The sequence below is a fragment of the Lynx rufus genome, unplaced genomic scaffold (assembly GCF_022079265.1).
Source record: "Lynx rufus isolate CCGP_SWC_20201006 ecotype Redwood Valley unplaced genomic scaffold, mLynRuf1.p SCAF_1, whole genome shotgun sequence".
In the NCBI taxonomy this organism is placed as follows: Eukaryota; Metazoa; Chordata; class Mammalia; order Carnivora; family Felidae; genus Lynx; species Lynx rufus.
Window position 1 is genome coordinate 169891836 of NW_025814823.1, and position 24314 is coordinate 169916149.

The following is a 24314-nucleotide window of genomic DNA, read 5'->3' on the forward strand; positions in this document are numbered from 1 at the left end:
TATATATGTAAAACATACATGAATATGAGTTATTGAGTCATATATGTATAACTTTAAAATGTCCTACTTTACCTTTGACTTTTAAGTCAATTTTATCTCTTTCAATTAACAGATCTATTGCCAGCCTTAATCACAATAAGGGGGCTTCCATTGTGTCTGTATTTTACAACCAATTTGGAGACTCAATCTGACAGAAATAAAATAGGCAGAAACAAATGGGGAACTGATGGTAGAGCACTGACCTAGGAAAGTACCCATTTATGGAAATTGCTACTGACAGTGGCACGGGCCAGAAAGATACTGTGATATTCTTTGCTGAAGAAAGAACCTCTCCATTTGTTCACCAGAGCTGGCATAAAAGAATGAATACTACAGCCATAGCCACCTTGATTGATTGGCCTTTTGGACCTTTTGCATTCAGGCTACCTCTATGCATCTGGACTTCTATTCCTTATTTTATAATTTATGTTATTATATGTATATTATATTATTTATATATGTATTATATGTATGGTAAAACTTATTCAGTGTTCTCCATCACTGTATTTTCTTTACCTCCTTCAAGCGTTATTAACAAACTGGTTATTTTATTTCTTTCTTGCTGTCCATCTCTCTTGCTAAAATATTAGCTCTATGGTGGCAGGGAACTTACTTGCTTTTGAATCCCCTGGCAAATACTTGGCACATTATAGGTGCTCAACAAATACTTGTCAAAAAAAAAAACTAACTCTGGAATAAGAGAAGGAGTTGAGCCAATCCCAGAATAAAGACCAAGGGTACCTTTAGCATACACAGAGTCTGGGTAGATGTCTACTTCTGAGAGGGTAGGGAAGTAAATGGAAAGTTACCATAGGAAACCTGTGCAAAGGCCCTACAGAATGACAAAAAGTAGGGGTACAAGAAGACTTGGGAGAACGATTTGCCTTTTAAAATGATTTGTAACAGAGACTAGGAAAACATTTCACAAAGACCTCTTTGGTGTTCTCAAAAAGTTTGAGTCATGATCTCTAAGAAGCCTGAAACAGAACACAGAGAGCTGAAATAAAAAGATGGCGAGCCGGCATGGGGGAGCCACAAAAGGAAAGGTTATTGGTGGGGGTGCGATGAGAGAGCATCTTCATTATTCGTACTGAAGAGTGAGGCTGACATTGTGCAAGCGTGTCCAGTGATAGGACAGAAAAAACCCATGAGACGCTTTGCCAGAATGCAGCGCCAAGGAAGACAAGTGGAAACAACAGGACAGAAGATGATAGGCATGGAAGGCAAGATTTTAACAAAAGACTTAGAGATTTTCTTCGGGAAAAAAATGGAGCAGAGGCAACGATCAAAGATACAATTGATGAAAAGTTTTCTGAGCCGAGAAGGTCTTGCTTTATAGATGAAAAGGGTGAAGTTCTGGGTAATACAAATGAAAAGAGAGTCACCCCTGGTGTGTCTTGCTAACTTAGTTCAATTAAAAGGAAAAGGACATATTGTAAAAGTACCCAAGCAAAAAGACAGATCATGTATAATATGGAACAAAAGCTAGACTGACTTAGGTTTCTTCTCGGTAACGACAAGTCTGTGGAGGTTTGAAATCATTTTATACTCACAGTTCTCTTTCTAATGTGAAAAAGACATTTTCAAATATGAAAACACCTATAAAAATGTACCACAGGTACTCTTTAAAAATTTTCTGGATAAAGTCAATTCAGCTGACTACTGTGTGAATCAAAAGTAAGAAGGCACTGGAAGTAAGGAGACGTCATGAATCCAAATCATTGTTGTAAATTTGGTTACCGAAACTGAAGGTAAATGTGTACCGTAGAAAAATCTACAGGAATACAGATGTGTATCTTGAGATTATGTTAACATCTGAAAGAGGTGGAGAGTCAAGAGCATATAAGAGATCTTAAATAAATAATTGTTTTGCCTCAGGAAGATTTAAAAGATAAAAGCTCCTGGTAAGAGTGATATTTCCTACTCCATTGCCTTCATTTATTGTCAGCGTACCGTTGACTCACCACATGTATATCTCTATTGAGAAAAGTCTCTCAAGTTCTGCCCACGGGCCAGGTGGATAGCTCCATTGAGATGGCTCACTTGTACCTCCATCTCAGTGTTCTCTAAAACAGAACTCCTAGTCTCTACTCATACCCACTCTGTGGTCCCAAGCACTTCAATAAAATGTCAGCTTTGTCCTCCACTTACTTGGGCCTCAATTTAATTTTTTTTTAAATGTTTTTATTTATTTTTGAAGGAGAGAGAGAGAGAGAGACGGAGCATGAGTGGGGAGGGGCAGAGAGAGGGAGACACAGAATTCGAAGCTGTCAGCACAGAGCCCAATGTGGGGCTCGAACTCACGAACTGTGAGATCATGACCTAAGCAGAAGTCATACGTTCAACCAAATGAACCACCCAGGCGCCTCAACTTGGGCCTCAATTTTAGAGTGAGTGTGTATTCAGTTTTTCATTAGTGGTCCCCTTTGATTCTCAAAGGTATATTCATTTGGATAATAAATTTCAGGATTGCCCTGGTCATCTTTGTCTCTTTTCATTCTACTTTCTAAATGTATTGCAGTTTTGTCCACTTCTCCTTATCTTCAGTGCCAGTACCCTATTTTAGGTTGGTAATGTCTCTCCCCTGGATGATGGTGACACCCCAGTGGTGGGTGTCCCTCCCTCCTACATTTGTTGGAGGAATTAAATAAGTTTACCTATATGAACTTAATAGTACCAGATACTAGCAATGATGTTCTAACTTCTCTGTTCAAAACTCTTCTTTTCTCCATTGCCTTAAGGATAAACTCACAGACTCTTTAACTTGAATCATGTGTCTGCATTTTGGTGTCTCGCGTCATCTTTCACGTCACCTCAGCCTGCACTATGTGCTTCAGCCCTTCAACTATCAATTCTCTTGACATACTGTGTTCTCTTACTTCTAGACTATTGCTGCCTAGAAACAAAACAAAACAAAAACCCTTCCCACCACATCCCCAGTCATATACACACATGCACATACACACACACACACACACACACACACACACACACACACAAATTCCTGATTATCTTTTTAGAACTCTATTTATTTTATTTATTTTTTTTTAATTTTTTTTTCAACGTTTATTTATTTTTGGGAACTCAATTTAGATGTTACATTCCTGGAACCTTTTTCTGATACCCTTGAGTTAGACTAGGTGGCACTCTTACGTGCTCCCATGTGACTTTGTGTTTAACCACTGTTGTCCAACTTAGCACCTATGTGATATTCTGCTGAGGAAACTTGCTATAAATCCCATGAAGGCATAGGTTGGATTTTGCTCACCATCCTAACATGACACCTGGCAATCTTTCTGGAAGGTAACCTAGTAATATGTGCCAGGTGCATTCAAATTAGGCATTGCACTGGAAGAAATGTATCCTGCAGAAATAATCCTATATAGAGGTGAAGAGAACTGTGGGCAAAATATGTCTCTCAGCTTTATCATCCAAACAAATACTTTAAATGTTTAAAATACTTAAATGTTCATCAATAACCAGAAGGGATTGGTCAAATACTCTTATGTTCATAAAATTCTATATGAAGTTTAAAATAATGCCTACATTAGCATATCTTTTTGTATTAAATTAAAGAGAGCATAGGTTTGGTAAATTCTGAGGTTTGAGCTTAAGTTTTTATGAAATCTGCCTTTCAACTTCCATGGAGAAAATGAAGAAGACTTGCTTGAATTGAAGACGTTACAAATGGTTGAATGAAATGAGGAAGAAGTGCTTCATATGGTGGAGGTGTTTGCTGAATTGGTAACTAAAAATTCAGGTAGAGAAGGTAGCAATTATGAGAAGTTATGTGTAGTATTTGTTAGGCAGTTAAGGACAGATTTAAAATTAAGCAGCCCTCTAAGGAAAAGTATGTCTATAGTGATCAATCTTTATGGGAAATTTTTTGCATTAGAAGAATCATCTTGCGTTCAGTGCTATCTTCTTTTAAGATTAATATGAGTTCTTGGTACTTCAGCATCGTTTCTTGTGGGTATAGTGTTTCTCTTCAGATTGTATTCAACTGCAGATAACGAAAACCTTACTACATTGGCTTCACAAGAAAGCAGTTTATTTTTCTTAGGTATGAGTTTCAAAGTAGGTAGTTCAGGACTTGTGATGTGTTCCCTGAGGTCATTAAAGGACTGGGCCCCTTTTACCTTTCAGCCCTGCCTCAGCCTGTGGCAGTTGTTCTCATGGTCTCAAGGTTGTGCCTGCTTCTCCAGACGTTGCATTGTGTTCCAGCTAGGAGCAGGGAGGAGGAGCAGAGGATGAAAGTTATGTCACTTGAGTCTGCTGACTTTTATTAAATTGAAGATACAATAATTTTCTGGGAAGCTCCACTTTGTGAATTCTAGTTGCATTTCATTGGCCAGAACTGTGTTATGTGGCCACCTCAAGTATGGGGAATCAAGGGCTTTTTTTTTTTTTTTTTTTGTAAGTTAAAGTTATTGTCATCCTCAGTAAAAGAAAATATGAAAACAGCTTGTGGGTAGGCAGCTAGCATGATCTACTCATTAGGTTCGTTTTCTAGATCCCAGGCTAGCTACTGTGTTTTCTGATCATTGACTACTCTTCCTTGTCCTCATCAACTCAGACTAGAGTTGTGTACACTGTAGAAACAGATCTGCACTGAATAAATCAGTCCTGGGTGCTAGAAGCTTCTTAAAAACTTGTTCTCAAGACTCTTCTATCAGTTAGGTAGAAAAATCATATCCCACACAATTATTAAGAAACAGGTTTCCCATGGGGCGCCTGGGTGGCGCAGTCGGTTAAGCGTCCGACTTCAGCTAGGTCACGATCTCGCGGTCTGTGAGTTCGAGCCCCGCGTCAGGCTCTGGGCTGATGGCTCAGAGCCTGGAGCCTGTTTCCGATTTTGTGTCTCCTTCTCTCTCTGCCCCTCCCCCGTTCATGCTCTGTCTCTCTCTGTCCCAAAAATAAATAAACGTTAAAAAAAAATTTTTTTTTAAAAAAATAAAAAAAAAAAGAAACAGGTTTCCCATTTATTCCAAAACCAAAACTTAATTAGAACTGCAAAATAAAGAATTGGAAGAGAGAGAAAGTAAGAGCACATATGTTCTATTGGGATTAGGGGTGTTCACGTATGAAGAAAACACAGTATTCTTAAATGTTCACTGTTTCTTAGTGATCTATTTAGGACCATGTTAAAATATACTTATTCCCTAGTTCAGATAGTCATTCGATGACAGATTTATTTTGTGTTCTTGCCTTGTGTAACACTGTGCTGGGATGTGTTCATGTTTTCCTTCTTTCATTTCCTGTTGGTTTTTGTTTGGTTTTGGTTTTGGGTGGGTTTTTTTGTTTTGTTTTCTTTTGGCTCAGAACCTACACAGATAGGATGTCTGCTGTAAGTAGTCTATGACTTGGACTGCTGTATAGCCCACCTCTAAATAAAATCCTCAGTCCTTTACCTGAAATCTTTGTGAATTCAGAATTTTTAAAATTTTAGGAACTTAATATGAATATATGGCATATTGCATAAATAATATTTTGGTCTGGGACAGGGCTTATCAAATAACTTAAAATTTCCGAATATTAAGATCAAGTGGAATAGGTTTTGCCACCAAATGAATTTTGAAAAACTTGATTTTCAGAGTTTTTTAGATTTTGAAGATAGAGATTATAGATTTACACAGCAATGGTTTGGAGGAATTATGAAGTAATTAGTTAAAATAATTAGCAAATTGCCTAATAAAGACACAGTACAGCAGAAAGTACCAGAACTCTCTGACTGACATCAGATTGTTATTAGCATCGTGCTTGAGTGCCTCAACTTTTCTTCTTTGTTCTGCTTCCCATCCCTTCCAAAAATTGAAAAATGTCTGTTTCTTAAGAAATTTTTTCAAGTGAAGTAGTGCTGACTCTTCGCCCATGGTATCACATTCTGTAAGCACAGAGGTATGTAAGTGTTGACTATTCTTCTTTGTAAGAGTCCTTGCCTTGACTCTATTTGTCTGCTAGTGCTCTAGCTTCTTGACTATGCTTTAGGCTTCCTCATTATCAGAATTAAAAAAGAAATTCTTAATGCTTTCTTGCACCTCCTGAAATAATACCTTTTACACGTCTTGCATTAGGCAGTTTAAAGTTTGTAATAGGCAACTTTAAATACTGTAACTGTCAATTAATTATATACATTTTTGTTGCCATTTAGAAGTTTGAAGAAAATGTTTATCAGTAGCCTGCTATCATTCTCACATAGTGATTTCTAAATGATTTACAGTGTGGGTGGAATTTGTCTTCTTACTGCTTTCAGGGCATGGTATCTTAAATCATTCTTTTCATCAATTTTATGTGAACTTGAAAAGAATCTTCCTTCCCGGGCTGTTATAATTAGTCTGCTGTGATTTTATTCCTAGGTACAAAATTATTTTAGATTTTATTAGCTTTAGATTTTATCTGTGGAAGTGGTTGAACAGACTGCATTTGAAATGATAGTTTTAAGTTTTATTTCTTGAAAAGCAATGGCAAAGTAGTTATGTGTTGAGTGAACACCTGCTAAATTGCCTGGTTAGTCTGTGTTTTAATTGCCTTTTTATTGTTTATTCTTTAAATCAAACTTTCTTAACTAGCTGTGTGGTTCTAGTTTATTGTCAGATTATTATACAGTGAATTAAGTTTATACAAGGTGTTTTAGTTGCGTGGCTTGTCTAATGAAATTAAAGCGATTTTGTTTGTTGCTTCCAACATCTTGCAATTACCCCATCAGAGATCATAATCAGGAAAGCACAGACGATGGAGAGGAAAAATATGTGTTCTATACATGTTGGATTATGGTGAGATTTGCCTTACAGTGTAAAGGCAGAGTTACCCTGGGGATTACCACCTACAATCTAGGAAGGATTATAAAAATTTCCAGTTAAGGTATTTGGAAATACATTACTTTGTGGAACCGAAGAAAAATTTTGGAAAGGAGATGAGACAGTGCCAAAGAAAAGCTGGCATTAGTTTTGGTGTATCTGCTGGATAATGCAAATCTTGAGGGATTCTGTTCTGTTACTGCTGTAGTGCCAAAGTTTTTCCCCCTGTTGGAGTTATAGAATGCACTATGGAAGTGATAAAGTAAATTAAATATCTGGAATGTGAGTGATTTTTAAAAGTGATGTGTATTCGGGTAGGGGGAGGTGATAATTCTACTAGAGAGAGTCCGTAGTTTGTTTTTCTGATTTCTTGCACATTTAGTCTTCTGTTCTCTCTCTTCTTTTCTCTCCATGTCCATCCTGTCTCCTGAAATTACTAAGATACAGCTAGTTAACTCAAAGCAGTTCACAGGAAAGACTGAAGTAATATGGCATATTTCAAAGTCTTCTGTTCTTCTGAACAAGATTTTTTTTCCTTCTAAATGCAGATTAATAAAGCGTGCACTACAAGAGGAACAAGGAAAAGGATTTTAGTGAAAGTATCCTGATCCTGAAAAAGTCAGGAAGGGCTTCAAGCCCATCTTGGACTTCAGAACACTTCACAACTTTGTGGTAAAAGAAAAATTTTAAATAGAGCCTTTGGACTTATTTATTTCATCCTTATTTGGAGAGCAGCATTATTTTATTTTATTTTATTTTAGGCAAGAAAATTGTATGTGTAATTAGGCTACCTTTCAAAGTAAAACATACCTGGGTTTTAGGGGTTTTTGTAGGTGCTTAATATATACTCAAAGTATCATAGGTAGTTGGATGGCTTGTGTGTTTTTCTTCATGTGTTCTTTATCCCTTGTGACATTGTGTTTGCCTTCACTGTGAGTGATGTTTTTTCCAGTGTTTGTGTATCTTCAATTGGTTCATTGGATTGTAGAGTAGAATGTCTTTCCCAGGACCAATATTGTGTCTAAAAGTGTTTTGAAAGTAAAAGTGGCTTGTGTTTTGTTCTTTTCATATTTTTACCTCTTATATGGTGGCTCACTAGTACCAATAATAAGTTGTTGTTGTTTTTTTCTTTTCACCTACAAACCTCACACAAGATAGATTTCAGTTGTCGACAAAGACATACGCAGTGAATATAAACGTATTTGCCTTGTCTGTCTTTAGTAACAAAACAACTTTATTTTACTGCATTAACTTTTAAGGTCTTTTTATTTGTGAAAATCAGCCTGTTTATGTACTATGTGTTCCTCCAAAGTTACAGCGTTACAGTTATTGGAGAAATGAAATTCTCTCCCAGTAGATGAAAATTACATTTTGATTGAACATCATTCCTTATGCAGTCACCCATAAATATAATGTCTTATGCTGTCTTTTCAGAAAATGGCTACAGATGTGATTTCTGAAATGACAAGAAAATAGAACATCTTAATGTTTTAGGTAAAACAGATGGTATTTTTGTTTTAGGCGAAACTCCTCTCAGAGTGAAAGCAACTTAATTGGTGACAAGACTCTTAGGGTCAGCCAAATTATGTACAGTTTTTGTATCTGTTTCTTATTATTGCTTTAGTATCAAAGGTTTTAGAATAGTTGGAAAGGAGTACTTATCCTTATTGCTATTTTCTGTTATGCACTGGAAATAGTTGTAAGATTTTTCAGGACTATTTAAAAGTTACAAAATTGCATGTTGATTCTACTTTGGTTATATTTTGGCTTTTAGAAGTGCTTTTCCCGTTCCTGAAATAAGCAGTTGTACTTTTCAAAGTTAACACTTCAATTTATAATGTTGAATTGCAACTGTAAGTAGTATCTGCAGGGATAATATCTGATAACATTTATGGTACTCTTTTGTTTCCATACCACTGAGCTTTGAGCAGATTTCATGGTCAGGTGCCTAGAAAGAGCACAGTATTATGAATGGTCTGGACCAAGAGTCAAGGGCTTATTCTAGTCCCACCGCTGTCACTAACAAGCATCTGTTTCTTTGAAAATTTAATTCCAGTCTCTACATGTGTTGGGAGAGAGGGGGGCTCAAGTAGGTGATTCCTAGGGTCACATCCAGCTAACATTGACTTTCTTGTCTGTTTTTTTTTTTCTTAGTGTTTTTTTAATGTTTATTTATTTTTGAGAGAGAGACAGAGCATGAGAGGCAGAGGGGCAGAGAGAGAAGGAGTCACAGAATCCGAAGTAGGCTCCAGGCTCTGAGCTGTCAGCACAGAGCCAACATGGGGCTTGAACTCACTGACTGTGAGATAATGACCTAAGCTGAAGTTGGACGCTTAACCAACTGAGCCACCCAGGCACCCCTCTTGTCTGATTTTTTAAAACATAAATCGTATATGAAGCATTCATTTGGGCAAACACCAGGAAAGGAAGTTTTTGGGTAGAAAACTCAATTCTGGAAATTAAGCACGTTTGTCCAATTAACGGGGACATAGGAAACTATTTTCCAGAATATCTCCACTATTGCAAGTTGGTGACTTATTATGGCAGTTCCCTTCCTACCACCTCTTAGAAAAATTAAGTACGGACTGAGGGAACAGCACGTGTTGGCCCTGTAGCAGCTCAGGAAGGTTAGCCTCATTTTCACCTCAAAGAAACCCCTTTGAACCACAGTCCTGCCATTGGAGGGGGTTAGAGGGTTCTTAGGTGTAGGCTTTTCACTGGGATGGATACAGAGCTCTGATGAAGCAGCATTCCGAGAGCTTTGGGGACATGGGGACTCTGATAGGACTCCGAGTGCTACAGATGACGCAGCTGTATTTCTAGCACGTACACTTTGAGCGTCTTTCCCCCCCTGGAGAGAAACAGGACTGCCTTCTGCAGTCAGCGGGAGTTGGATTGCTTGAGTTTCAATCCTGGCTCTGTCACTTAAATGGCTATGTGCCCACGAGCAGGAGGATACCAAACCACTCCTGCACATCTGTAAAATAGTCCTGATTCTAGGACTTCGTAAGTTAGTTGTGAAACTGAAAGGAGTTAATTCAAGTAAAGTACATACTGAGTTTGAGGCAGTGTTCTAAACGCAAATTAAGTGCAGCTGTTGGTGTTATCACTATTATTGTTATCGTTACCATTATATCTGAGAAACCCTCCACCACCTGCCAAGTCAAATTGACTTTGGGTTAAAAATAGCAAAAATATTTCTTTAAGGTACAGTGCTGTTGCTGATTTACTGCTTTGTCGATTAGTATCACAAACAAGCATAATTCTCAAAGTAATTATTTCCTACAGTATAGCTTTCTAGAATATTTGCTTAACAATATCACAGACTTTTCATTGAAACTAAGAACTTTTACTGGTAATATTTTGTGAAATTCTTGGATTTGAGATAGAAGGGTTTCTCAGAAATTAAATACTTAGTAGACAATAGCAATTTTAGGTCCTGCTGTCGTCATATTGTTTCTTGAAAGACTGCTTTGCATTTGGATTCACTCACATATTCAGTGCACTTGTAGACTTTCCTTTTGAATCCTGTCCTTGGGCAGATGACTGTTCATAGGATGATAGATTCAGAATATTTTTTGTCCATAAATTTTAAGAAAGTTATTTCTCCTAAATATAGGAAAAAATGGTGAAATAATCATGTGTTAGGAAGATCAGGTAACATTTATACACTATTATATTCAAGTATAATCCTTATTACTGAGAAAAAGAGTGTTCTGTTCCTTAGTGTTCAATTTTTTTGCCTCTTAGATGAGACTATGTTTGTTACTTAATCACCTGGAAGCTTTCAGAAAACATCAATTTTTTAATTTTTCTTCTTACAAATATAAATTCCATTATCTGGTAATTGAAGAGAAGAAAGACTTATTATATAGTTTCTAGAGAAATTTTTATGGGGAAAACAGTTAAGTATTTGCCTGAGAAGGCCTCATTTATAAGATTAGAAAGATGTTTAAACTGGGAGGCCTTGGAACTTACATGAAAAATCTTGTGCATGTGTGCATTTCTCCAGTGAGTGGGGTCTGTTTAAGGTTTTCAAAGATTAGAAAATAAATATAATTTTTAAAAAGCTGGGAATAACCACCTTAGTCTCTGCAAGGGACTGTCAGTCATTTGCTTCTCACAAAGTACAGGTTTGGCGTTTTCCTTATTTGCTTTCTCAGTAGTGTTTGCTGTGGCCACCTGTGCTAGGACGGTGGGATTGGGCCACATCAGGCCTGGTGGTCAGTGGATCAGGATGTGGGAGGACATCTTCCATGGGAGAGAGGGTCAGACCGCTGGATATACTTCATTGCAGTCTTTTCCTTGGGCCCAGTTCCAAAGACCCCAAGTTCTTCTCATTGCTCTTTGCCCACCCCCACCCTGCCCTACTTTCCAGACCTCAAGATTTTCTTTATTTTGCTTGGTGGTACAAAGTCTCATTCTTTGTGAAACCAGAGTTTAGCCTTCATTTTCAAGAGGAATAGTGTAACCTGGTGTTAGTTTCCTATTGTGCTGTAACAAATTACCACAAACTCGGTCTCTTAAAAAAGCACTCATTTACTGTCTTACACACAGTGCTGGAGATCCAAAGTCCAGAGTCTGTTTCATGGGCCTCACAAAGTGTTGGCAGGGCTGGTTCCTGCCACAGGCTCCAAGGGGAGGATCTCTTTCTTTGCCTTGTTCATCTTCTGCAGGCCGCCTGCATTCCTTGGCCGGTGACCCCTTTCACACATATTCCAGCCTCTTCCCGCTTCTGTTGTCATGTGGCCTTCTTCTCAGTTGGACCTTCCTCTGTCTCTCTAATAAGGACCCTTGTGATTATATTGGGCTCGGTTGGATAATTCAGGAAATCTCACCATCCCAAGGTGTTTAATTGAATTGCATCTGCAAAGTGTCTTTTGCCATATAAGTTATTCATAGGTTCTGGGGATTTGGATGTGGACAACTTGGGGGAGGGGAGTATAAGTGTTCTGCCTGTCATACTTTTGAAACCTAATTTTTGTATTTCCAGGGAATAAGTGGATTCTGAGTTTGGGATAATTAATTTCAGAGCATCAAAATAAATCTATGTAGATGTATCTCAGGCACCTCAAATTCAAGAAGTCTGAACCTGGATTTACCACCTTCACCTTGAAAGCTCCTCCCACTACCCAGGTGGTAGTTCAATTCTTCATTAATGGCACCACCATATCTATCCCACCCTAACTGAAAACCAGGAATTGTGGTAGATGGTTTTTCTGGTTTTATTCAGCCTTCTGCAAGGAATCCAAAAAATTTTACTGACACATTATCCTGCCTGCTTCTCAGATTTGTTCTTTTTGGATTTCTACGACTTTTGTAACTTAGGTCTTCACCTTTCCTACCTGGGCTGTTATGGCCACTTGCTTGGTCTTCCTGCTTTTAATCTTGACTCCTTAAATTATTCCTCTACCTAGCAACTAGAAATATCCATTCAAAATGAATCTGACCATGTTAAACCTTTTAGTCACTCCCTATAACTAATTGGGTCTGTGCACCTTACAATGATTTAAATATACCCACTCCTCACTGTGACTTAGTGATTTAGTTCCCCTTCTAGCTCATATATTGATATTTTAGAAGTTCACCTTACTGTGTAGATTTTAGTGGTGTTGGATGGCTTGTATGTCCTGAAAATAACATCCTTTTTCGTGTATCTGTGCTTTTATTCTTAGAATTTTTCTGCCTAGATTGTATTTCCCTACTTTTCCTTTACCTGGCTATCCCTCCGCTGCCCCACGTTTAAAAAGGTTCTTGTTTATGTTGTTGTTGTATTTTTCTAATTACTTCAAAAATACATACTTGATGTAGAAAATGGTTTTACATCCAAAGTATTAAGAAGTAGTTGCAGAATATTCACTAATAATACCAGAATCTAGAGGAAGTACCTTGTTAATAATGTAAGTTTTCTTTTGTTGAATATACTCTGTTGTTAAATATATCTGTGGAATTTGTAATTTCAAATACTTCTCCTTTCAGAATTTCATTCAGTTTAGTCTTCATGTATTCAGTTTCTGTGGTGAAATTGTTTATCTTTTCATCTCTTTATTCATATTTTCATCTTTACTTGGACATATTAATAATTATTTTAAAGTCTTTTCAGTTAACTCCCTTATCTGGATCATGTGTGGTTCTAATTCTTTTGTCTTTTTCTCCTTGGTGTTTAATCATGTGGCTCTGTCTTTTGGGTGTCTTGAAATTTTGTATCAAGTAGTAGACACTTACATAGGCTCCAGAAAATATCTTCTTCTAGGAAGCATTCACTCGTCCTCCAATCAAGCACTATGCTAAACTGAGGCTAATTTATATCTCGTTTGTCTAGCTCTCCAAGTTTTCAACTGATAGTCTAGTATATTCTATAGGCACTACTCCCTGGTGGGTTCTAAAATGTCATGAGATGTCTCTGCTCTACTTTTCATAAGTTTTCTGTTTAGGCTGTAAGCCTCCCTTTCTGTGCAGCACCCCAGCGTTTGGCACATGAACCGATGAGAAAGCCCAATGTACACTTGAAGCCTCCTAAGCTCCGGCTAAGTGTTTTTTGGCCTCTCTGTTCCCACCGTGATCCTCCTCTAGGCTTTTCATGGAACTCAGCCTTTCCCAGTGCTGAGAATTGGCATGTCCCAGGGTAAAAATGGCTAGAGAATGAAGCTCACTTCTCTGAAGTTCTTTTCTCTCCTCAGCAGTTCCTGTTGCTTTCAAGCAGATGATTGCCATATTTATCTGGGTTTTCTAGTTGGCCATAGAATTGAGAGCTCTTGTCTGTCAGCTACTCCATCTCTCCTAGAAGCTGAAGCAACATTTATATTCCAACTTAAATTTGATAGTTGGAAAATGGTCACTTTTTCTACTTGGCTGTTTATGTTGCTATTGATTTTGTAAGAGCACTTTACAAATTTCCCAAATTTGATTTTCTGTTTTTTATTATTCTTTAATCTTATTTTTAAGATAGAAAATGCTTAAGCTTTTGTTATCAACTCTGCTAGCCTTTTTCACTTAGCTATTTTTTTTTTTTTTTTACTGTTATGGTTACAGAGACCTCTGTGCCACAAATGATACATTTGTTGTTTTTTTTTTCTACTAATCTTGTCATTGTTTATATTTCTCAATTTTTTAAATCTAGAATCAGTCCTGACATATTGCTTTAGTGTGTCTGTTTAACCATTTTGTCTTGCCTGTCTATTATTATAGGTAAATTACAGAATTTTCTTGCCCTCTTTTTCCCAACAGGAGGATTTCAGTGGGATTTTGGTTAGCAACACGTAAGATTCATGAATTAATTTTGGGGAAGTTGGTTGGTTTTTGTTTTTTGTGTTTTGTTTTGTTTTGTTTTTTTTAATTTTTCCCTCCTAAAATAAATGTCTCTCCATGTGTTCATTTTTATGTCTCAGTAAAGTTTTATAATTTTCTGTATATGCGGTCATTTTGTATAAAGCTAATTTCCTATTTTGTATATTCTCCCAATTAATTCTTAATCATCCTGCCACCTTTTTGTGTGTGTCACAGGATGCCCTGTGCATACTTTTGTCTTATTACTTACCCTATTATATTGAACTTAACAGTTTCTTTTCCTTTTTTTTTTAATATAATTTTTTGTCAAATAGGCTAACATACAGTGTGTAAAGTGTGCTCTTGGATTTGGGGGTAGATTCCCATGGTTCATTGCCTGCACACAACACCCAGTGTTCATCCCAGCAAGTGCCATCCTCAATGCCCATCACCCATTTTCTCTCTCTTCTCTTAGATTACAGATCCTTCCAGGACAGGGGCTATGTATTCACATTCTTAAGTTTATAACTACATATACCAAGAGATATCCTTCTGTCCTTTTTTTCTTGCTTTTTAATTTATCCATATTCCATGTGGTTAACCCCTTGGTACATGGATGTATTGTACGCACCTGTGCATTTATTTCTACCCCCGCCGCCCCCACCCCGACCCTGGTCGTCTGAACTCTTGTTTCAAGGTAGATCTGTGTTATCACGTATGTGGTCTTGTTAATTTCTGTCATTTAGATTTTTATATGCCTTACACAGAAAAGCATTTAAGGCAGCTCAGTGACCTGGGTTAATTAAAACATTCACTCCACCATCCAGTGTGATTCATGTACCAGAGTCCTTGGTCAGGACGCCAGGAGGATTTTGTAAGGAAAACGAGAGATTTAATCGCTATTGAGATTCCACTTTGTGCCAGGTCTGAGCTATGTGATTTTCCAAACATTTTATCTTTTAACCCTAATAAGAGTCTTGTCTACTGATTTTATAGATGAGGATATTAAGGCTTGGAGAAATGAAATAACTTGCTCAGGCCTCTCAAATTCTAAGTGCCATGGTGGGGTTTTCAGCTTGAGTATGTTTCATTCCAGAACCCAGGAATCATAGAACTGTGTGATTTTTGAAGAACTGACATGTATCAAAAAGGGTCCTTTTGTTTTTAATATCTTGACTCCCCCCCACCTCCCCCCGGTGGCTAATATGGTAAGCATTGTGTTTTAAACCCAGAAAACTAGGTGGACTGTATCAAAAAGACTTCAAGTGTAGAAATTAAAATTTCTATAAACATAAATCTGTATATTTCCACATTCAGAAAATTATGTAAGTTTACTACTTTTCTTTTTTTTTTTTTTTTTTTTTTAAATTTTATTTTTTTTTCAACGTTTATTTTTTTGGGACAGAGAGAGACAGAGCATGAACGGGGGAGGGGCAGAGAGAGAGAGACACAGAATCGGAAACAGGCTCCAGGCTCTGAGCCATCAGCCCAGAGCCTGACGCGGGGCTCGAACTCCCGGACCGCGAGATCGTGACCTGGCTGAAGTCGGACGCTCAACCGACTGCGCCACCCAGGCGCCCCAGTTTACTACTTTTCTTTAGATTACACTCTACTAATGAGGCTACTTAGAGAAGATGTATATATTCTTATTTGAAATGAATTTTTTACTCTGCTGTCATTGATTAAGAATCAGACTGAGGGGCGCCTGGGTGGCTCAGTCGGTTGAGCGTCCGACTTCAGCTCAGGTCACGATCTCACGGTCTGTGAGTTCGAGCCCCCTGTCAGGCTCTGGGCTGATGGCTCAGAGCCTGGAGCCTGCTTCCAATTCTGTGTCTCCCTCTCTCTGTACCCCTCCCCCATTCATGCTCTGTCTCTCTCTGTCTCAAAAATAAATAAATGTTAAAAAAAAAAAAAAGAATCAGACTGAACTTTAGTCTGCTTTATTCTTAACTTTCTCTGTAATCTTGGATCTGTCATTTCCCGTCTTTGCAAAGAGGTTAATTATATAGCTTGTTGACTTTAAAATCATTTTTTTTTATGGAATTGAAGTAATAGAAGTGAAAATGATCTGATAAACCTCTAAAGCCCCACACTGGTAGGAATCATTTATAAATGATATATTCTCCTAGTGGGATTTCTGTGCATTACTCATTTATCAACTATTTATTGAATGTTATTCTGTGTCAGGTACTACACTAGGCACATGAAGCTACAATGATTGTTCATATAACCTAGTGTTTGCTTAATTGGTTTTAAACTGTATTTAAAGGAGACTTGTAAATACTTCTCATTTGTGTCTCCCTTACGCAGTCATAAATATACATAATGCTTTTTAAATGTTTTCCTTGAATATTGTTTTGGTTACCTCACATAGTGAAGTTATAAGATGAGCTCCTTAGTGTATAGTGCAAGATTTTTTTCTGCTCCAATTTTCCAGTTTATAAATTTTCTTTCACAAATATACTGAAATATAAATAGCTTTTTGTTCATCCTGAGCTTTCTGAAGAGAGAGGCTCCATGGGGATCTTGGGCATCGGTGAGGAGAGAAAGTTCTTCACATATGAATTTGGAACTAAGGGAATCTCCACATGAAACCTCAGTTGTCAAAAAGGTGCTTATAAGCTTGTCCTGTGAGTAAAATGGTTAAGAAGGTAGCTAGGGATGTAAGGCCAGGTTTTGAGCCTTGTTGCACTTTTCACTGGGTCAGTGTTGGCAAAATACCTAGCCTCGATGACCCTCAGTTTCCTACCTGTCCAGTGGGAAGGATGAAAGGCTGTGTCTTATAGGTTGCCCCTACAGTCCTGAGGACTGGGCCCCACATACAAGAAGCAAACTAAGAGATAGCTCCAAGGTCACTCTGACTAAGGACATGCTCCTTCCACTCTACCCTTCATCCAATCCTAGAAGGAAGCCCGAATGGTCCTAATCTATTGTTCATGTGGGCACTGATTAGATTTGCCTTAAACAGAGGACTTGGATTGCCCCAGGTGTCTTTCTTATCATGACATGAATCATTTCTACAAAAGGGGTGAAGGAATTCTAAATATACTCCTCCTCAGTAGTCTTCAAGGACAGAACCATGTGTATAGTGGAATTCTAGTTCTCCCATAAAATGATTCTCAGTTTGACATGAGCATGCAGATGTCTTCATTTTTCTCCATTCCTTTTTCTCTCAAAGTAGATCATAATCTGTCATCTAATTGGGTTGGCAGGTACCATATGAATGCTTTGTTATCATGAGGTGAGGGTTGTTCCTTTTATATGGAGAATTGGGATACTTGCTGTAACCCCAAGTAAGTTAAGGGGGCTTAGTATCCTAGTGAGAACTAGGAGTCTGGATGGGTCTTGGTGATAGGTGATGGGAAGCGAATGTAAACGTGGGGACAAGTGAGGGGGGGGAATGTTCTGAGCTTCCTGTACAGTTACTTCCAAGATGAAATAGAAATTAACTATCCTAATTTTTAAGATATAAATATTACTGTTTTCTTTTGTTAGCGTGGATCAAGTATTACTAATTTTTAATAACCGAGTTTGACATTTAGGATATTGAAACCTGTTGGTTTTATTCACAACTGATGGGTTTAAATGAACTCATATTTAGGGATGTTGGCAGTATAACAAATGTTTGACCCACCAAATATGATAATGAAAATTAACATTTAGGAGCGCCTGGGTGACTCAGTCGGTTAAGAGTCCAAGTCTTGATTACGGCTCAGGTCATGATCTTATGGTTCTGTGAGTTCGAGCCCCGTTGTCGGGCTCTGTGCAGACAGCCTGCTTGGGATTCTATCTCCCCCTCTCTTTGCCCCTCCCCAAAGTGTGCTCACTCTCTTTCTCAAAATAAATAAATGAACTTTTTTTAAAAAGTTAAAAAAAAGAAAATGAATATTTAGTTAATTTTTGATTGTGTACTTATTTCCAAAGGAAATATAATTCATTTATGATTATACTTTCTCTGTACTGTACTTAAAATGTATGTAGATAGGAGTTTGTGTGTGTATATTAGGTAAATTTGTGCTGTGATATACTTGAAAAACGTGTGGATTTCTAATTATGTTAAAAAATTATTTTCTTTGTTCAGCATTATACTCATATACTCTACACATGTAGTTTTTTAATAGATTCCTGGCATGATAATCATATAATCATTCAGTACAGTAGAAACATCATTATGGTCAAATACTAATTAGCTACCAAAACAAAACAAAACAGAACTTAGTTCCCAGCTTATTGTAAAAAGCAGTTTAATAGTGTACAAAACCATGTGTATGGTTAAAACTATTATTTGCTTTAAATGTGAATCATTTTCCCCCCTTTTGGCAATGGGAAGGAATCAGTGTTCTGGATGCTTATTACCTAATTTATTGCTTGGGCACATGTTACAATTTATTATTCAAAGCCTTTATGACCAGCTCTATGTAATAGAGCATCCAAAGGACTTGCCAGTAGGAATTCCAAGTTCAGTACCTGGATGTGCTTCAGGGCTTCTACAAAATTAGGAAGCTGGCCTGAGTCTTTAGACCGTGTCTTAGAGTTCTTCACATACTACCTCTGAGCCTCTGGTAACATGGTGTTCAGCAGTAAATCACTCATTTCCAGGATGATGGTTTGAACATCTTTGGTGCTGAGGTTGGGTGATCCTCAACTGTTTTACTTCCCCAGTGCACCTTAGGAATATGGTATTGTCTTTCTGTAACAATGAATCCTGGCAGCTGTGATTCTCCACATGGGTTTGTGATGGAACAAGTCAGGTGACATGTAAGCAACAGCTAGTAGAGGGCAGTGGGAGGGTACAAATAGGTTGACAGATCACTCAGGTAAGTCTGTTTAGCATACCTCTCAAAGGGGCGTTACCCTTGCTATCCTTTAGAGTTGCTTCTGTGGATAAAGTAGGGTTCTACCTAGTGCCTCTAAGCTTCAGTGTCCTTTGTAAATATGTTTTTGACTACATGGCTTTAGTCTGTCTTCTCTCATATACATATGGTATCACTGAACATAAGTGATGTAAGTTAGCTTGTGTGATCCTGACACATACTATAAGCGCCATTCTTATTGCTGTTATTGTCACTTGGGCATCTCAGAATATTATTTCTATCGTAAGTGCTTCCCCTGATAAACCATTTATGAGTCAAACATATTATAGATTTTATGCTCTTTCTTTTTTTGTGTGTTTTCCTGTTGTCCTTCACTTTAGTTTTGACCACTGTGGGCATTAATTTTGTTTCTCAAGTGATTGTCAATGCAGTTGAAATACACAGGGCACATGTAGGATAAAATAACACTACAAGGCTTTCTGATGCACTAGGTACACAAGACTAGCTTGTTTCTACCATCTCTGATGTAGCTACTATGAGTCAGTGGGTGTGGGATTGCTATCTGACTATTCAGTTCTGTGTTCCTGCATTTACAGAATTGCATAGGAAACCAAAATATTTCAGATCATGAAAATATTCACTAATAAATCAGAGAGTTGCATTATTAAAGCATCCTCTCTTGAAATACCTTTTGATTTATTTGAATTTAATATGATTCAAATTGATTATAAAGTAAAATCATAAATCTTTCAAAGGGTGTGTATTTCATGTCTGTGATATGATGGTATAGAATGTTTCTGCTCACAGGCAAAGCCATGAAACAGTGGGGATCTGCCAGAGTTACACAGCTGAGAAAATCAAGGATGCTAGATACTCCAACGAAGAATTCTTTCAATATCAAAGAAATGAGAGAGGACTTTAGGAAAAATGATGAAGTCCTTGAATATTTTTTACAAATGTAGTTTTGTTTAAAACCACCCTATAAAAATTAAATGTAACATGAAGGATGTCATAATGTGCTAATATAAAATGTTGTTGGAAGAAGTCTGCCAGAAACTCCAGTTCATTCATTATTTTTGTTCCTTCTTTTTTTTTTTTTTTCAACGTTTATTTATTTTTGGGACAGAGAGAGACAGAGCATGAACGGGGGAGGGGCAGAGAGAGAGGGAGACACAGAATCGGAAACAGGCTCCAGGCTCCGAGCCATCAGCCCAGAGCCCGACGCGGGGCTCAAACTCACGGACCGCGAGATCGTGACCTGGCTGAAGTCAGACGCTTAACCGACTGCGCCACCCAGGCGCCCCTATTTTTGTTCCTTCTAAGAAATGCATATAGTTGCAAATATTACCTAACCTTAACCTTCTAGCTAGTCACAATCAAACCTTTTTCTAGCACTGTTTATTATAAAATTTTAGCCCCTATTTTAAGTGGACTCACTTCAGATTATCTTTTTACCAGAACTAATGTCTTGGATAATAAGGGTCCCCAATATATACAATATATGTGTGAATTAATGTGATTTTGCATGGATAGCCATAAATTTTTGCTGTGTTTTAGTGGTCTAATAGGAATGTCAGAATTTTAATTTAAATTAATTGTGACTAAAATACCAATAGGCAATGTATGGGGTTTTTTACTCAGTGAGATTAGTAGGCAGGGATCAGGATATTAGTTGTATCAAGCTGATTATTTTAGAAAGACTAATAAAGCCATGTTGTATATAGGTCATTTTCTGGGCCATGGAAATAACTTTATTATAGTTCTTTTAATGTCTTCCATTTGTATAGCATTTTATTCTTAGAAAGTGAATCATTATTTCGTTACCCTTTGTACTGTGTTCTTTGTGATGGAAACTACGTGTCCTCCAGAAATTTTACCAGAATGTTCCTTATAAGTCTTCTCTGTGTGTTTGACTCTATGACTGTCTATGAGCTGAGTCCTTACACATAGTGTGAAAGAAGTAAAAATATTTTTAAGACCTAAGAAGTGAAACGGCTGTTTTTGCAGGTATCTTGTCATCTGTAATCCTTCAGAACAAGACCGAAACTCGGTGGTCTCCGTCTATGTGAGTTCCCCCACAGCACAAGTGTCTTCCGCTTCGGGAAAGCCAGTGGAAATTCAAATGAGCGCAGTTTGGGATACAGCAAGTATTATTTCACAGACAGCCTATGAGGTACGTTTGCCGTGGAGCTTGTATACGTGCCCCCTTGAGCTGTCAAACTGATGTGTGTGAAGTGGTTAAAGTTGTAAATACCGGAGGATTTAACTGGCCAGTTAAGTGACGCTAAAGGAAAATAGATCCTGAAGCGCCTGGGTGGCTCAATCAGTTAAGCATCTGACTCTTGATGTTGGCTCAGGTGATGGTCTCACAGTTAACGAGATCGAGCTCATGTTGGCTCTGTGCTGACAGTGCGGAGCCTGCTCGGGATATTCTCATTCTCTCTCTCTCTCTCTCTCTCTCTCTCTCTCCCTCTCTCTCCCTCCCCCCCTCCCTCCCTCCCTCCCTCTCCTCTTTCAGTCTATCCCCTCCCCTGCTCATGCTCTCCCTCTCAAAATAAACTTTAAAAATAAATGAATAAAGGAAAATAGATCCTGTGTTTCCTGAAATACTGGTATCTTTGTTACTGTGTATACTGTATGTTATTATTAGTATATGTTATTAGCATGTATTGCATATCTCTATAAATATCATAATGTTTTTCTGAAGTAATGAAGTAATCATTACTCATAAAATTGTGAATTTTTTCATTTAACTCAATTGTTTTTCTTATATTTATTTATTTTTGAGAGACAGAGACAGCACAAGTGGGGAAGGGGCAGAGAGAGAATGAGACACAGAATCTGAAGCAGGCTTCAGGCTCTGAGTTTTCAGCACAGAGCCTGATGTGAGGCTCAAACTCATGAACCATGAGATCATGACCTAAGCCAAAGTTGGACGCTTAACTGACAGAGCCACCCAGGCGCCCCTGTTTAGCTCAATTTAATGATAGTTACGCATATGGAAATTGAGATAAATAGCCATTTGTCTCAGAAAAGCATACTACCAGCTTTTCATTGCAAAGATGACACAACACACCATGAAAGAGAAAGACTTCCTAAAATAGAAGAAGGTGCTTTTTTTCTGAAATATAACAATGGAAAATTGGGGCTCAAGTAACAGATGTTTTTGGTAAAAAATTTTTAAAGTAATATTAACCTGAACTTTTCACTAGAAAGTATCAATATTTGGTGTCTGGAGTGTAGTTTAAACCATGTACTTCTGAAGACACAACCATAAGCTAGGAACTCTAAATGAGAATTACTTTGCTTGTTAAGAGCCATTGCTGGCTGCTTTCATAAATTCATAATCTTTAAGGTAAAAAGGAAAAGTATAAAAGCAGCTTTGGTCAGATGTTACAGGAAGCACCCTATCTAGAAAACGAATCGAGCTCCTGGAAGGCAGGGGTCATGTCTTGTAGTGTGCACATCCTTTATGCTTGTGCATTGTCTGCTAGACCCCAGGCATTCGATGACTGCTGTTAACATGCTTAATATTTATAGTATTGTGTTTACCGTGTTTATTTTTAACGTACTTGAATATCATAGTATTATAAAAAGATTCCTGATAATTAGGGAAAATCATTGTTCACAGTAAGCCCTTACCTTCATGGAGAATTTTGTCCTCTGGGCATCTATTAAGAGCACTGTAGGACAATTGAGGATGCTCATATAATTTCATATATTGAATGAAAGCATAATGCCCTTGATAGTTCTACCACTGTGAAGTTTGTAGAATAGTGTTAGATGATTTTGAAAATATTGTAGTTTTTTGTTTTTATTAGACCTATAAATGCTTTTCTTTCAGTAGATTACATTTCTTAAAAAAATCTCTCATCTGCCTTTTAAAGATCTCTTTTCTAGTACAGATACCACCATTGGGAATGAAAGTGTATACAATTGTGGAATCAGCAAATTCAGATCCACATTTAGCTGAGTATGTCCTGTATAATGGTAACATCAAAGATAAAGGAATTTTCAACATGAAGAATGTAAAAAGTGCTGAGGAAGCTATAACTCTAGAGAACTCCTTTCTTAAACTTCAGTTTGGTCCATCTGGGCTTATGGAGGTATGTTCTGAATAGTTTTCAAATTCATGGAAGGCTTATCACTTTTATTATAATATGTGCAGACTGGGTATGCAAAGGGAGAAAAGTTGACCCAAACACTCTTGGGGAAAAGGATGCATGAGCAATATATATCTCATTTTTGTGTTCCACTATGGCCACTTGTTCCTAAAGGGTGTGATCTGTGGGTGGTGCTGATTTGTGAATTGTTTGTTACTGGTCCACAAGATAAGTATAGAGGCTATAACTGTTTAGAAATGTTTGTGGAAACTTCGAAAGCACCGTGGCACAGTAAATTTATGCCTGTTGAATCTAATAATAAAAAAATGCAAGTGTATGTTTGGTATGTCACTTTAAATGTAATTTTTGTAGTAATTCCCTTTTATCATACCCCACAAAAATATTGGTCCATGCATATTGGAGATAAAAAATAAACCTGTTCCTTTGTGCAGAAAGTTTGAGAAACACTGGTCCAGATCTCTTTGTGTATCTCTTTCTTCCTTGAGGAAGGGAGTTCTTTTTGTTTCTATTGTGAAAGTTTTAAATTCTAAGTATAAAATATAAAAGTATACTTTTAAGTATAAAATTTTGGTTGTTCCTCAGAATTATAACATTAGAGTCTATTAGCATTTTTCAGTCTATCCTGAGGTTTTTTTGTTTTGTTTTTAATCAACCTACACATGGAACCAAATACAACATCATTAATATCTTCATAGTGAGTTGCCTTTAAACATTTTTTTATCCTTAGGAAATGATAAATAAAGAAGATGGTAAGCGGCATGAAGTAAAAGTACAATTTTCATGGTATGGAACGACGAGTAAAAAGGATAAAAGTGGTGCCTACCTCTTCTTACCTGATGGGGAAGCCAAGGTAAGTGACAATGAGCTGAGCAGTGAACAAGCACTGATTGAAAGAATAATGAAGAAAAAAATAAGTGCATCTCATTATCTTGTTATCTATTAGGCATAGATGAGTTGGTTCCACTATGATATTTTCTTACTGACATTTGATAATTTGTAGTGGAATGTTAGGTAAACAAATAATTTTTGCAGGGTTGGAATCCATGAAGATGCTACAATGAACAGTTGCTCTGCACGCATGGAAGTTACATTTGATTTAGGGTTCAAGTGCTCTTATACTGGTATATACATAAGTGGCATGGTATATATCCAGAGACCAATTATCTAGCCATACAGGAAAAGTAAATTGCCCCCTGGCCATTTATCTCCTTAACTGCTAGCACTTTAAAAAACAAGAACAAAAAAATTCCCCTATCCTTGACTGTAAAGGTAAT

General features: G+C 37.4%; 1 protein-coding gene across 1 annotated transcript in view; it reads left to right on the forward strand.

Annotated features, from left to right (window-relative positions):
• Positions 1-24314, forward strand: part of MAN2A1 (mannosidase alpha class 2A member 1) — a 167129-nt gene that overhangs the window by 95550 nt on the left and 47265 nt on the right. The window contains exons 13-15 of the mRNA XM_047090160.1: positions 20924-21089; positions 22804-23022; positions 23768-23890. Coding sequence (XP_046946116.1) covers positions 20924-21089; positions 22804-23022; positions 23768-23890 — 508 coding nt within the window. The remainder of the gene's footprint in view (positions 1-20923; positions 21090-22803; positions 23023-23767; positions 23891-24314) is intronic.